This window comes from Triturus cristatus, chromosome 8 (assembly GCF_964204655.1).
Source record: "Triturus cristatus chromosome 8, aTriCri1.1, whole genome shotgun sequence".
In the NCBI taxonomy this organism is placed as follows: Eukaryota; Metazoa; Chordata; class Amphibia; order Caudata; family Salamandridae; genus Triturus; species Triturus cristatus.
Genome location: NC_140591.1, coordinates 629,888,813 through 629,903,737, shown reverse-complemented (window position 1 = coordinate 629,903,737; position 14,925 = coordinate 629,888,813). Strand labels below are relative to the sequence as shown.

The following is a 14,925-nucleotide window of genomic DNA, read 5'->3' as shown; positions in this document are numbered from 1 at the left end:
TCTCTGTATTGTGATCAACACATGGGGCAGAGAGCACTTCTTTTGAGGCTTCTGCATTGGTGTGGTGTCCTTCTTGTCTTCCTCCCCGATCCTCGTCCAGAGGCTAGTGGGGCAACGCCCCATTCGCCCCTATGCACCAGCCGCCACTGAGCACAAACCATCACAAAGCAACATAAATCATGCAATTCGCTATTTCACCACAAACTAAAGTTAGTTTGCTTACCACAGTTAATTAATTTAGTTGTTCTGCCAAGAAATTAGCATTTTAGTCCCAAGTGTATCTTGTGTTTATCAAGGTGTAAGGTTTGGTTAACAATGTCTCACTTCAAACTAGTTAGTACGAGTTAATATTTAGAATGATTATGTAATTAATTTCATGCAAAATAGAGGAGGTATACAAAATGTTGTTTTACCTGCTCTATCACTTACAACACCGCTGTGATGCTTTCTGTATGAAACAAGTGCAGCACAGGCTGCTTGTGCTGCCACGCAAGGCCCGCCAGTGGTGTGGAGAAAAAGAGTGATGGAGCAGGATTTTCATAAATAAAACCTCCTCGGATTAAACCTCTGTTTGTGTGAAATAATAACACATGGGTATTTGGGAAGAGAATGGAGAGATGTGCAGGAAAATGATAAATGGTTCTTGTAGGCCAAAAATGATGTCTTCATGAGAGATAGCAGAAAAATAATGTTGAATAGGTTTTGTTTTTCATGTGTAATGTGAATGAAACGCTATGGCAAAAAGAGTTTAATATGAGTAACATTAATTACATAGAGTAATTGTTGAAAATATTTGCGTTAATATTAAAACAATATTAAGACTAAAAATGAATTTATGAAATAGAGCTTTACATGTAAACAAATGACTGATTCTGCTTATTTCTCCTAGAGAAACTGCACATTTTACAGAGAAGGCCTCAAACCACTGTTAGAATTTAATTTGCTTTTTAAACGTAGGCTGCTTCAGGGAAATGTATTTGTCCTTCATTATGATTATTGTGTTCTTTTCTTGTCTACGGCTACATGGCTGGCCTATCGCATGGCACTTCCTACTGTCTGGGGAAATGTTAAGTTTTATGGATAACCGTTCTAGTAGATGTTGCTACTTGTCTAAAAATGTGCTCGATTCAAGGAAGAGGGATATCATGGTGTCCTCTACTGAAGGACGAAGATGACTACATGGCTCATAACAAAGAATTTTTGAAAGTGAGGTGCAACAGAAGTGATGTGACTGAACACACCATGCTCCTGAACCAATGAGAACCGTGCATTGCTTGGACTTTGCTACTTACTTTAGGGATGGAACTTTACCATTTAGGGTATAAACATTTGTGTTAGAATTTCCTCTGGGTGTGCGAGGGTGCAGCAGTGCACGGTGTGGCTTAGGCAGACAAATGAGCTGAGAGCTGTTTCCTCAAAGCTCTGTTGGCTGAAGCTGACTGATCTTGACTCCTTAACTTTTCTCCTCATATCTTGTGAGGTTGCCCTAGCTTTCCCTTCTGGTCGTAGGGTTAGCTCTTCAGACTATTAGCACGCTGTGCTATAGTTTTTTTAGGTTTGTATGCTATTCTGTAATTGCATTGATCTTATTGCAATGCTTTTTTGTCACTTTTCCTATCCACTCAATCATGCTCGTCTTAAAAAGATGTTATTGTATATTACTTCCTTGTGTGATGATCTATGATTTGGTATTGCATCACTGTAAAATCATTTACATACGCTTTTAAATAATTTGACAAAGCTAAGTGAACAATAAACTGAGTCTGTCAGTATTGATAGTCAAGATTACTTTGATTTGTATATACATATATAATGTATAGTTTGTTTAGAATATTCCCTTTATTGTAGGTCATCATGAGGGGGTATAATCCGTCTTAACAATTGACAGATTCCCGTCAACTCTCAAAAGGTTCATCAGAGGACCAGATATTGGCATGGGCAAAATCATAGTTACATAGGTGAAATATCTAGCAGTTATTGATTAGGTTACGTGTGGTGGATATGCTTACCCCACGTTTCCGCTGCATCAAGGGGATAAGTGACTAAGCCAGAGAGGCATGTTACATAGAGAGTGATGCGAAATGAAGACTGGGAGTCGCTTATCTGCTTTTGAATAAAAACCTGTGCTAACAAGCATTGGGTACCACAACAGGCCTGACTAGTCTAGGTGTATAGGTTTGAGGTTATGTGATGTTTTTAGATACAGTAGCATAAATTACAGATAGAAGCACTCAAATACTAGTCAGGGGGCATTTTATACCAGGCAAAGGAGCCTCATATTTTGTACTAAGGACATAATCCCAGCATCCCACTTACTTAGCCACTCCCCATTAAAGAACCGCCCCACCCTGCCATATTTGATTCCTCTGAGTGTTCATGATATCAAGAAAGTCTCCCGGATTCATCCCAACTTCTCTTTGTCACCTTTAGACCATAGAATAATCTTAGCATGATGTAGTTATGATTAATTTACAAAGATAAACAATTTGGAAATATCAAATATAAACGTTAATGTTTAAAATAGAAAACACGTAAAAACCCCTACTAGGAGATTTACTGACCATTCATTGTTAAATTTCTTCAGATCGCCTCCTTGTCAGTTGCCATGCCATAGGAGCATACGCTGCTCCCATATTCATAGACGGGCACATCATAAAAGAATGATGCCATTTTTGCTGTGCTTCTGAAGTGCCTTTGATCTGTCTCCGAGTAAGTTGCATGTTACCTCCGCTAGCACACCTCGTCCAGGGCCGGACTGGCCGTAGCGGGCACCGGGCAATCCCCCGGTGTGCCGCACGGGTGGGGGCCGTTTTTGTTACGGCCCTGTAACAAAAATCGGCCGAAAACCGGCCCTCGCAAAGAGCTCGGCGGCACCTCCAAGCCCCGGGGGGCCGGCCGAGCACTTTGCCAGGGCCGGTTTTCGTTCCCAGTCCGGCCCTGACCTCGTCCTATGGGGACACTTACAGGCGAATGACTGCTCCAGCGGGAATCCCAGGAGTTGCCCCTTTATAAAGGAACAGTTGCATCTACAAGTCCCAGACTGCAAAGGGATGCAAGCTAAATTTGGGGGCATAGCTTCAGGAGGGGGGAAGGGGTGTGGTATATACCCCCCCACCTAATAAATTTATTTTCTAGCATATAGCTCGGCACCGGTGCTTTAAATCGGGAACAGTGAAGTATCTGTCTGATTTCACCAGGCATTTTAGATAAACACAGACAAAAAAACACACACCCTATCCTTCTCTCTGCTTTGAAAGTCTTACAAAATGTTGGTCATTTTACAAAATATGGGGGCAGATTTACTAGCCCCTTGCGCCACCGGTGCGTCACTTTTTGTGACGTACCAGTGGCACATTTTACTGCTCCATATTTATAAGGACAGGAAAAGCCACCCTGCGTGACTTTTCCTGTCCTTGTAAATATGGCCCCTTGACACGCAGCACTTTGCGTGAAAAGGGTGTTCCATTGGTGTTTCTGTTGGTGTTCCAATGCGACACCCATGGAACAAGACACATTTCTAGATTGACAAGGAATCATAAATCTGGAAATGCATGTGAATGCTACACCTCCCCAGGTGAGACTTAGGGAGGCACAACGAGGAGAAATGTATTAACTTCTCATAGTTTTTTTTCCTGTTTCTATGCGTGCTGCATTCTGCAGCATACATAGAAAGAGGAAATCACCTCTAATGATTGCTTTTGTTCGGGAAGGGTTCCCTTCCTGCACATAAACAATCATAGAAACAATGCAGTTTTTCAACTTCTATGTGTGCTAATGCAGCACACATAGAAGTTGAAAAACAGTATTTTTGCAGATTGTTTCTGTGCAGGAAGGGAACCCCTCTTGAACAAAAACAATCTCCCCACAACGCAGGGATCTTTGCACCATGGTGCAAGGGTGCCTGCGACGGCACCAGCGCAGGGGGAAGCACAGAGATGAGACATGTTGTTGTAAATATGTCGCATCCCTGTGCTTTGAAAGTGACCCAGTGTGGCGCAGCCAAATGGCTTGCAGCACGCACTGAGTCACTTTCTTAGTAAATCTGCCCCATAGTGTTTTCCCTCACTTACTACCCCTGCCAGTATGCATTAATTTTCCTTTCCATTGCCCCTGTAGCCCCTCTCATGCGCCCTGCTTGTAGTATAGTATATTTTAATATTACATGCCAATGTTGTTGTGTGAAGGCCCCCGCAACCCCCAATCTTACTGAGCAAGCTACACCCCTGGCTAGAATGTCTGAAGGTCTGAAGTGGATAACCACCACCCACAGGACTCTGGGGGCAGATTTACAAGCCCCTTGTGCCACCGGTGCTTCACTTTTTGTGACTTACTGGTGGCGCATTTTTCTGCTCCATATTTACAAGGACAGGAAAAGCCACCCTGCGTGACTTTTCCTGTCCTTGTAAATATGGCCCCTTTACACGCAGCACTTTGCGTGAAAGATGTGTTCCCTGGCTGTTGCTGTGGGTGTTCCAACGCAACACCCATGGAACAAGAAACATTTCCAGATTCATGAGGAATCGTGAATCTGGAAATGCGTGTCAATGCTACGCCTCTCCAGCGGAGGTGTAGGGAGGCGCAACGAGGAGAAATGTATTCATTTCTCCTCCTTTTTTTCCCTGTTTCTATGCGTGCTGCATTCTGCAGCACACATAGAAAGAGGAAATCACCTCTAATGATTGTTTTTGTTCAGCAAGGGCATTTCAGATTGTTTCTGTGTAGGAAGGGAAGCCTTCCTGAACAAAAACAATCTCTGCAGGACGCAGGCATCCCTGCACCATGGTGCAAGGGTGCCTGCGAATGCGCATGACAGCAGTTTGTGTGCCAGTGCAGGGGGAAGCACAGAGATGCGAAATATTGTTGTAAATATGTCCCATTCCTGTGCTTTGAAAGTAACTCAGTGCAGCGCAGCCAAATGGCTTGAAGCACGCACTGAGTCACTTTCAATTTAAATCTGCCCCTCTATATCTCCTAGTCTAAAATTTGTGCTGTCCCACACAACAAGACGTTGGTGTCACTATATTATGGCGCGCACTCTCGTTTTCTCTTAACCGAAAAACGTTAGCAGGGAACTGTCGCTCTCCTTTATGCAACTGATGACTACAGGCCAACTATTGTACCCTCACTAATGCTTCCTCTATCGCACTGTAAAATACATGCTGCATATTTTAATAGCTGTCAGTTAGTTATAAGACATAAAAGCGGCTGTTTGCCAGTCGTGCTTTTCAGCCAGCAGCATTAAGCATGCTGGAACTTGTAGTATATTTGTTCAGAATATATATATGATCGTTATTAGAGCAACTATTTCTGTCTTGAATTTAACCTCCCATGAAAGCATTTCTCATTTTACCTGCATGTACCAATAGATGTGTAGTCCTATGAGGGACTACGTGATCTATATGCCAATTTGTTTAAAGCATGCGTATGGTTTCCGTGAGGGCAATGTAACTATCTTTTAAGAGGTAGAGATCTCTTTAAATCTGTGCCTCACGCCTGGTGAGCGCGTTGTTCTCCGAGGAGCCCGGACTCGTATATTTTTTCTCAGCAGTCGGGCTAGGCAACGGTGCGCACCTGCAGGGCATTACCTGGGAGGCTCGTCATTGGACAACTGGAACACTATATAAACGAGAGGGAGCTGGGTGATTTATTTTCATCATTTGTTTCTCGTGTAGTCGTTGTCATGGGGTGTATGGCTGGTTTAGGGTTTGTTCTTTGTATTTTGATTCAGGGTATCAATTCTAGTCCAGGGAGGCGAAACCCTGGGAGAGATTGGTTCCAGTGGGGATATTCGGGCAGTCGTATTGCACCAGGCATCGCCCTGAGTGGCCATTGGACTGAGGCAGGGAGCCGTGATGTGTCCGACTGGAGCCCGGTGACCATGCAGTGTCAGGAGGCCGCCATGGTGGTCACAGTCCAGAGAGACCTTTTCGGAACTGGTAAACTAATCCAGGCTGCCGACCTGAGGTTGGGGGCGGCTTTTTGCAAGTACACAACCCTCAATGCAAACAACACGATCACCTTTCAGATTGGCCTTCAAGATTGTGGCAACACGTTGCAGGTGAGTTCACGCATCACCCAGATAATGGATGGGGGTTATTTTAGTGTTTTTCTGCTTTATGGGTTTTTTTCTTGAATTTTCTCAGCCCATTCAGAACTTTTCTTAACGACTTCACGACCCCTTATTCCTCTCTTTCACCCCCACCCCCCCGTTTTACTCGACACGCTCCTCCACAACCAAGAGGTGATATCTTTGTGGTGCTTATATTCTAAACAACTTTCTACAGAAGATCTTTTGCTGTGGTCCGCGTGCACGGGGTAGGTTAGATCTAAGTTTTGAATAAGGCCGCACAGAAATCTTTGCTGCCAAACATATGGGATGTACACTGGTTTCTTCTACCTTGAGTTTTTTCAGGTTCTTTTCCGCGCGCCCCCCCCCCCCCCTTCCAGTGGAGTAGTAGTTCATCGTGCGGTTTTTTTCCTGTGCTTCCTAAAACTTGTACTCCTGTTTATCGCGTGAAATCTGCCCTTCAAATCTCAGGATGCACAGGGGATAATCCGAACTACGTTAGACATGCAGTGACTTGTGGGAGAAACGTGGAAGTTCTCTGGGTAGTGCAGGGTGCATCCCCCGACTCGCGCTTTAACTTTAGCGGCAAGAGACCGTTCACATGGCCCAGCTGATTCTGGGAGAGCACAGCTGTGTCAGGAGTGTAGCTGTCAATGGGGCATATTATTAAGCCAGGCGATAAAATTATCGCCGCTTTAGCGTCAGGAAATCGCCGCTAAAACGGCGATAATGGGCTTGATAATATGCTCTATGGAATTCCAATTGAATCCCATATTAGATGTCCTTCTCATTTAACATGGGCTTCAATTGGAATTCCATAGAGCATATTATCAAGCCCATTATCGCCGTTTTAGCGGCAGTTTTCTGCCGCTAAAGCGGCGATAATTGTAACGCCTGGCTTGATAATATGCCTCATAGTGCGGTAGCACTGGAGTTCCAAGGCCTGAGTTGCCCACTGAACCCTTCATATTGAGATCACTTTCTTTTTGTCCAAAGCTTGGAGATAGCTGATTTTGGGGCATATTATCAAGTATGGCGATAATGGGCTTGATATGCCCTTGTGAATTCTCATAGATGCTCAGGTTCTGGTGTGAACCTGGGCTTCTATGGGAATTCACAAGGGCGTATTATCAAGCCCATTATCGCCGCTTTACCGGCAGTTTCCTCCTGCTAAAGCGGCGATATTATCGCTGTTCCTTGATAATATGGTCTTAAGTAAATAAAACAATTTACATTGCGCGTCCATAACTCCATTCGGCTCTAGCAGACGTTTACTACCCCCTACCCTGCCCCCGCCCCTCTGCACTCCTTTGAGCCGCCACTGTTAAAAGAGGGTGCTAACAGAGAATACGCATGTTAGCACCCTCTTGCTGATGGGGCGTTGGTTTTATTTCCGCTTTTAAAGCCAGAAAAGCTGAGATAAAGCCCTTGATATACCCCTTAGGGGCATATTATCAAGCCAGGCGATAAAATTATCGACGTTTTAGCGGCAGAAAACTGCCGCTAAAACGGCGATAATGGGCTTGATAATATGCTCTATGGAATTCCAATTGAAGCCCATGTTAAATGTGAAGGACATCTAACATGGGCTTCAATTGGAATTCCATAGAGCACATTATCAAGCCCATTTTCTCTGTTTTAGCGGCAGTTTTCTGCCGCTAAAGCGGCGATAATTTTATCGCCAGGCTTGATAATATGCCCCATAGTTTCTAAAGGACTGTGTGCAAAGGGAGCAAATGCTCTTGGGACAGCTGCGCTTCCACTGCTGTCCCAACAATTAACTATCGCGCAGTTAAAAGCAGAATTTACAACGCTCGCTTTTCTCCACTGAAAAGTTTTTCATTCGCTTGCTAAGAGTAAACTCATAGTGATAGTACACAAACGCAATGAAATGTTCAAGGCTTTCTAAAGTAAGAGGTCTAGGACGGATGTGAGATGGGAGGATTTTTGTTTTGTAATCTGTGAGGCAAGTTATTACTGCAACATACCGTTCTGGCTAGCCTAATCTCTAGGACGTGCTTTTTAAATTGCTTGTGTGAAGACCATACTGCCCAATGCAGAATTTCCTAGTATTTCTCATTCCACCCTACAGCTAAAAGGGCTCTAGCGTGCACTCACTATTCTCTTGCACCATTCACCCGTCTCACACCCTGCACTCACACATGAACACTGATCATCCTGCATGCATGTGATGCTCCATTCACTTGTCACTTACACCACTCAGTGGTCACACCGAATTCACGCTGTTACCCCGTACTCACATGTTCATCCTACTTTTACCCTCGCTTACCCGAGCAAACTACTCACCTTGCACTCAGTGACCACAATGCTGTCATGCCACTCGCCCTAAACTCATGCCATTCACCCTGCAGTCACATAAGCACACCGATCACCCTGCACTTCAGTGATAACACTGTATTCGCACCACTCACTATGCTCTCACACATTTAACCTTCCACTTACATGAGCACACTACTTGCCTTGCACTCATGTAACACTTTGCTAGCTGCTCACGCTTCAATCTCACTCAAACAAGCTAATCACTCACCATGTATTCATTCCTGCAACTCTGCACTTTCCCTGCACCCAAACATCTATATCAAATCGGTCACCCTGCAGTCCCTATCGTCCTATAGTGGCCTGTGCACTCACATTGGCACTCCTGTCACTCACCCTGCCCCCTGTTCAAGAAGTCTCAGGAACAGCAAAGACTTCACCATCCTTCTGGGCATGTCTCTGGAACCATGTGTTCCAGTCACCACAGATCAGAGCAGCCGACTCAGTCACTTAGTCTGTCACTGGTTCCATGTCCTGAAGGCACTACCGCACTTTGCATTGCAACCCTGGTCTCACTGATGCTGCTGGATGACTGTCTCTAATCCGCTGATTGAACCACATCCTGTGGACACTGCACCACCTCACTTCACTCTGCCACCTAGACCTCAGACAGTAGCTGCCTGCCCGAACATTGACCAGCCCTGTTGTCTGCACTCTGACCTGCCAGAACCCCATCAAGCACCGCCTTACTCCACATCGCAGCCCTGGTCTCACCGATGCAGTTGGACGACCGTCACTGAGCCGCTGCCTGCACCATGCCTTTAGGGCACCACAAGCTGCACCGCTTCATATTTAAACTGTGACGGTTGAAAAGCAGATTGACTAATGGAAGCATGAGTGTCTCTGTATGAGTAACAGTACACATGTACAATAGAATTCGAGAGATCGTGAGAATGTGGGTTATGCAAGTGTGCTGTTGGTCTGGCATACTAAGTTATTCTTGCTTTGTGGACAAGGGCACTAACAGCATATGGATGGGAGGTGTTGCCTTTGGCAAACTGCGGTTCCTGACCTGCTCCTATTCAGACCCCGTCGTAGGCTGTGGGGACTCAAACTGTGTGAGTCACTAGCTCAGTCATACCCAGTGGCATGGACACAGAACTCGCACCACCATACCAGTTTGAAGGCCCTGAGATGATGCACTTAATTCTTAGCATATGGGGTGGATCCATAGCAAAATTTTGGAACTGATATTTGTGGTAACTCTTGTCATGATTTCCTGTACTGATTTTATAGGGGGTGACCATGGCAAAATGCTCTACCTTTTTAGAGGTATCCATGACTGTGGCTGAAGAATCCATGGTACATTTCTGGTGCTAGCATATTGAATGTACTCATTGGCATAAGGGGCTCACCCATGAAAAAACGATTACCTTGGTATAGTGGCCGTAATTTCTGAATTGAGCATTAGGAAAAAATGAGATCTATCCTAGGAAAGGCCAAGCTTCCCTGGTGCACCATGAAAGTCCTGACGTTTTTCACGAATGCCCTTTGTCTGTGGCATTTTAGCAACTTTGATCCCAGAAGTTTAAAGAAGCTTATCAGGTGAGATGTGTACTCTCCCTTAAATCCTCTTAAATTTTAACCGGTTTTGTTTACTAGCATTTGGGAGAAGTATCCCACCACTTACACAGATCTTTTTCCTCAATGGCTGAGGTTAGCTCTGACACTTTTCTGGAAATGCCTGTTCTGCCCCATTCCTGGGAGCAGATCTGGCATTAGATGCTGCAACCAGTGCAGCTGCGCCTGTTTACAATAAGGGGGTTCACTATTTACATTTTTTGGGGGGTTTAAAAGCACACAAACTTCCTTTTACATCAGGTAACAATAAAAATGTACAGATTACTCTGGAGATTAATGTTCCTACTGGTGAGTGCAAAATTTTGTCTTGTGGCAGTTGGCTCATCAAGTAGAGCAGAGGGTTAATGTCCCTGCTCCAAAGAATGTGTACCATGCAGGTAGCATTTCTGAATGAGTAGCACAATCAAAGTTTTAAAAAAAAATGTATATCAGAAAGGGGTTATGGAGAGATTGAGGTGCACTGTTGGAGAGTAGTGGTGAGGGAGTTCATGTTGGCAAAGGTTATGGGGAGGAGTCTTTTGGCGATCATAAAAGCTGCTACCGAAGCTCAAGATGGCCGTACCTGGGTGTCTTGGGGGGGGGGGGGGGGGGGGGGGGCCAACCCCCCCAAAGTTCAGATCTAGTTGCTCTCCTGATTCCCATGGCAAGGGTGCGGACACTAGTGTCTGCATCCCTTGTATTATAAAGTAGTCGTTTGATGTGGTGTAGGGCTGGAGACCATGCAGTCTTGAGGTTAAGATGACTATGGAATTCTTACTAGGCCTCTTAACTCTGCCACTAACTACTGCAATTTAGTGTTGCACAGCTGTTCACTGCTGCCTATTGACTTACAGTAACGAAAAAGCATCCATTACCTTAATTCTAGTGACTACTAGCATCCTGTAAGAACACTGGTAACCTATTGGGCACTAATACTTAGCAAAAGGATGTGGATAATAGTGTGAACATATGAAGGTTTTGGTCCTTGCTGCTCAAAATTACAGTGAATATTGGGCACATTCTCCTCCAATATCCCCTGCTTTCCAGTCCCATTTACCACTTGGGACTCGAAGCCACTAAGACTGGTTAACTTTTAGTTTCCACGGTTTATCAAGTCCTCTGCTTCTAAGTTTGCCTTTTAACTGACATGCCTCTACTTAATTTACTTGGACCACATTACTAATCGTTTGGAATGTCAAGTTGAACAAAAATGTTACTGCTCTTTTGCAGGTAACCCCAGACTCCTTGATCTATAGCTCCATTCTAACCTACAACCCAACTCCTTCCATCATCAGCAGAGTGATTACTAGAACGAATCCAACTTCAGTCCTTGTTCGCTGTGTTTATCCGAGGTAAGGAAGCAGTTTTCTCTACACTTCACCCCATATGGCTTCACAGCCAAGCATGCAATGTACTCTGACACCTTGCAACTGCTTATCGCAAACCTCAAATATGAAGTTATAACTTTTGGTGAATATCCTAATTATGCTATATACATGTTTACTGAGGTATCCTTGGTCTGATCACTCTTGCAGGAATGGAAACGTGAGCAGCAATGCCATCAATCCCACTTGGGTCCCTTTCAGTTCCACCATCTATGCAGAGGAGAGTCTCTATTTTTTATTGACCCTGATGAACGGTAGGTTGGGTTGACAAAAGATTGGATGATGGTCTCTCTCGAGCCCCCTCCCCAACAACTGTATTTGCTGATATCCTGTTCCTTGTCACAATCTACAGGTGATTGGAGCTCTGCCAGGAACAACACAACTTTCCAGCTGGGAGATGTCTTCAACATCGAAGCCTCTGTCCAGACCGGAAGCCATGTAGCTTTGAGGGTCTTTGTAGATAGCTGTGTGGCCACTTTGAATCCAGATATGAGCTCCAGCCCAAGATACAACATCATTGGAAACAATGGGTAAAGGATGCTTAAGGCTGTAGGTTTGGGTCCACCTATTATCAAATCAAAAATGTTGATCTGGCAACATTGTCGTACTTCATGTTGAAAAACTACTTTAGAGTATTATACATGCAGCACTCCTGAAACTGGACTTCCATTTTGCTTTCACCACAGCTGCTGACTACTCAGTAGTGTTTGGCTGAATCAGAATCCTGATCACCAAATAAGGGTTGTGTGGACATTGATAAACCCATCCTCATCCAGTATGTTGGCCAGATCTTGCATGGGTGCCCTAAAAGGCCTCTTTGTAACTTGGCTTTTTTGTCACGTGGTATGTAGCCTTAATATTCTCTCAAAATACACTATTCTAAACCCTCCAGTTAATCCATTTGCTCATGCTTGCATTCCACAGTTTGTGCTGGGAAGGGAGCTGTATGGAAGTCCTAAACTTCAACTCACTGTCTCAAATTGTGGCTCTTCATCACAATTTGATCTTCTTAATCTGTGTACTTAACACTTCAAAATCCATAGCAATATCACTCACAGAATCTGGTGTGCTTGGAACCTTTCAGTATTATTGAAGTCTGTATCCTTCTCTAGATGCTTGCTAGACGGGAAGCTTGCAGAGTCCTCTTCCGCCTTCGTAGCACCAAGGGACCAACTGGACAAACTCAGGTTCACGGTGGATGCCTTTAGATTTGTTGCAGATACCCGATCGCAGGTGAGTTTAAACTTTGATCTCAATGGCACAATTAGCCTTTTCATGAATCCTGTAACAACTCCTCTGCCTCCCAATAGATCTACATCACATGCAATCTGAAAGTGGTGCCTGCCATTCAGGATCCAAGTCCAACAAGCAAGGCGTGCTCATACAGCAAAACTAATAATGGGTGAGTAGTTGTATGATGCAACATTGGGAGAGTACTTACTGCCCATTGCATATTTTTTTTTTTCTGGTGTTGTGCAGTGTGGGGAGGTGGACTATTTTTGGTGGTCTTTGGCTTTGTGGACCTGAATGGCTTTATTTCCAGTAGACCTTATGCTGTATCTTTCCTCTGCAGTTGGCTTCCACTGGAAGGTCAGAGTGGAATCTGCAGATGTTGTGATGCAGTCAACTGTGGTGCAAGAAGGAAAAGGGGAATCTTTCCTAAGTTAGGTGAGGTGTGAAATTGCAATGTTGATCAATCTACTCTAAGGGAGTCCTTAAAACTACACCTAGTACAACATTTTCAATAAGCTGCAAAGTGGCCTTTCATAGAAACTTGCAGTGTCCTTAGACTCTTCTCTAGACAATATAGTTCAGGTTTGCTCTGCTCAGTGCTATTGACCTGCAATGCACAACTATTTCTCAGCTTGTCTATAGATGTCTGCATCTATTTCCTTCAGGTAGATAGGAGTTATCAGTAAGGCTAGAAGATAAACGTAATCCAGCCCATGCCTTCTATCCCTGCTCCCCTTGACTCCTGGCTATCTCAATTTCTTTTTTGACTTGGTGACTCCATTTTAAGGACTGGGGTGTCTTTTGTTTTCTTTACCTCCACCCCAAATTTTTACTAGTAACCATGTTGGGAGAGCTTGCTTTAGTTGTGAATCAATAGATTGTCTTGCTGTGATGTTTCTTGACTGTGTAAACACCAGGTTATTTTTCGTTCTCTGAAGATCTAAAAGTTTGTTTGTGAATTGACTCGATAGGCTGCACATAACTCATGGTAACATGCACTTTTTTCATTTCCTTGGTAGCTGCTGAAGCTAATAGAGCCCAGTTTGCTGTACTAGGCCCCCTGACCATTCAGGGACAGAAGGCTCTCCCCAGTATTATTGAAGAAGAGGCTGAAATGAAGACTCTGAAAAGTATGTGCTTTTATAGAAACAGCTTGTGGTGATAACAGTACTTTAGTGATTTCTGGAGCTGTCACTGTTTTGTCTCTAACCTAATGCTTCCTCCCTGAATGCTCTAATATCCATGTCTTGGGTTCTTGCCTACAAGGCTGCTCTTCTAAGGTGTAGCATCTGTAAGAGAATAACATTTATTTTGCTCTAATCTTCTCTGAATTGCCAAGCCCCTTTGGTTTGAGTTGCTAATAAAGTATCCAATTTGACTCAAATCTGAAATCGCGCTTGAACTAACTTCACTGGTATGCGCTGTGTAGGCACTAAATTGATCTGTTTAAGGTGAAGCATGTGGAGGAATCTGGAGCGTTTGTCTGGTTGGAGGCCATTTTCTTTTCTGCCACTTTGAGGTGGTGGAATGATCCTTTAGTGAAGGATGGTCTCTTAATAATTGTTTTTTCTTTTTCTCCTCGTAGGTGCTTCCATAGACCCCTGGACTTTCCTGGGCCTTATCTTGGTGGTGTCTGCGGTCATGCTGTCTTCGGTAGTTTTGGGAGCTGTTATGTACAAGAGACGTCTGGTTTCTGCCTGATCTGTAAAATAAATGCTGAATTGACCTGCATTCATCTGTGCTTATTGTAGTCCTTGGATACCCTAAGCAGGAGTTGTGCTTTGGTGGCAATCTGATATGTATATCGTGCATGAGGTTGTGGGGTTGGGGCTGGCACTTCCTCTTCCATTAATGTCAGTGAATTGACTCGTTTTACTTGAGGCAAGGGAAGAAGTCCGGGCCCTTGCCTATGTCCCATCAGTAGGTGATGGCTATCCCAACGGATATCAATAAGTGTCGCAGTAGTTTTGCCTACAGAGATACTGTCCAGAGTTGACTTTGCTGCCATTGAACGCTTCTTCGAGACAGCCTCTTAACTATGATTGTGTAGACTGTCTTTGTATGATTATACCAGTTTCAAGATGAGGTTTTTCTTATTTTTATTAAACTTTTTCCCCCTAATCTTGTGGGGGCAGAACAGTTGGACTGAGTTCACAAGCAGAATAATCTGCTTGTAATGTAACAGCGACATGATTTAACCATAGGTAAGAAGTAGTCTAACTTAATTCTACTTATTATATCCAGTAGATATATGCTTCACCCCCACATGCTGTTAGGAGATTGATCGGGCCTGAAGTATCTGCGGAAGCTTGCGCCTCAATCTGCCTTTTTCTAAATTTACTG

At 44.2% G+C, this 14,925-nt stretch overlaps 1 protein-coding gene across 1 annotated transcript; it reads left to right on the top strand.

Annotated features, from left to right (window-relative positions):
• The first annotated feature begins 5,643 nt into the window (after window positions 1-5,643).
• Window positions 5,644-14,313, top strand: LOC146802501 (zona pellucida sperm-binding protein 3-like). Its single transcript, XM_085622091.1, has 9 exons — window positions 5,644-6,058; window positions 11,195-11,316; window positions 11,500-11,603; window positions 11,702-11,879; window positions 12,462-12,582; window positions 12,660-12,751; window positions 12,923-13,017; window positions 13,602-13,712; window positions 14,168-14,313. The coding sequence occupies exons 1-9, from the start codon at window positions 5,681-5,683 to the stop codon at window positions 14,281-14,283; spliced, it is 1,317 nt and encodes a 438-aa protein (XP_085478217.1). The 5' UTR covers window positions 5,644-5,680; the 3' UTR covers window positions 14,284-14,313.
• Window positions 14,314-14,925: the final 612 nt, after the last annotated feature.

Excerpts from the sequence above, each read along its gene's own strand:
- LOC146802501 (XM_085622091.1), top strand. The coding sequence starts at position 5,681 with ATGGGGTGTATGGCTGGTTTAGGGTTTGTTCTTTGTATTTTGATTCAG. Across the intron at positions 11,317-11,499 it reads GTTCGCTGTGTTTATCCGAG|GAATGGAAACGTGAGCAGCA; the intron begins GTAAGGAAGCAG and ends TCACTCTTGCAG. Across the intron at positions 13,018-13,601 it reads GGGAATCTTTCCTAAGTTAG|CTGCTGAAGCTAATAGAGCC; the intron begins GTGAGGTGTGAA and ends TTTCCTTGGTAG.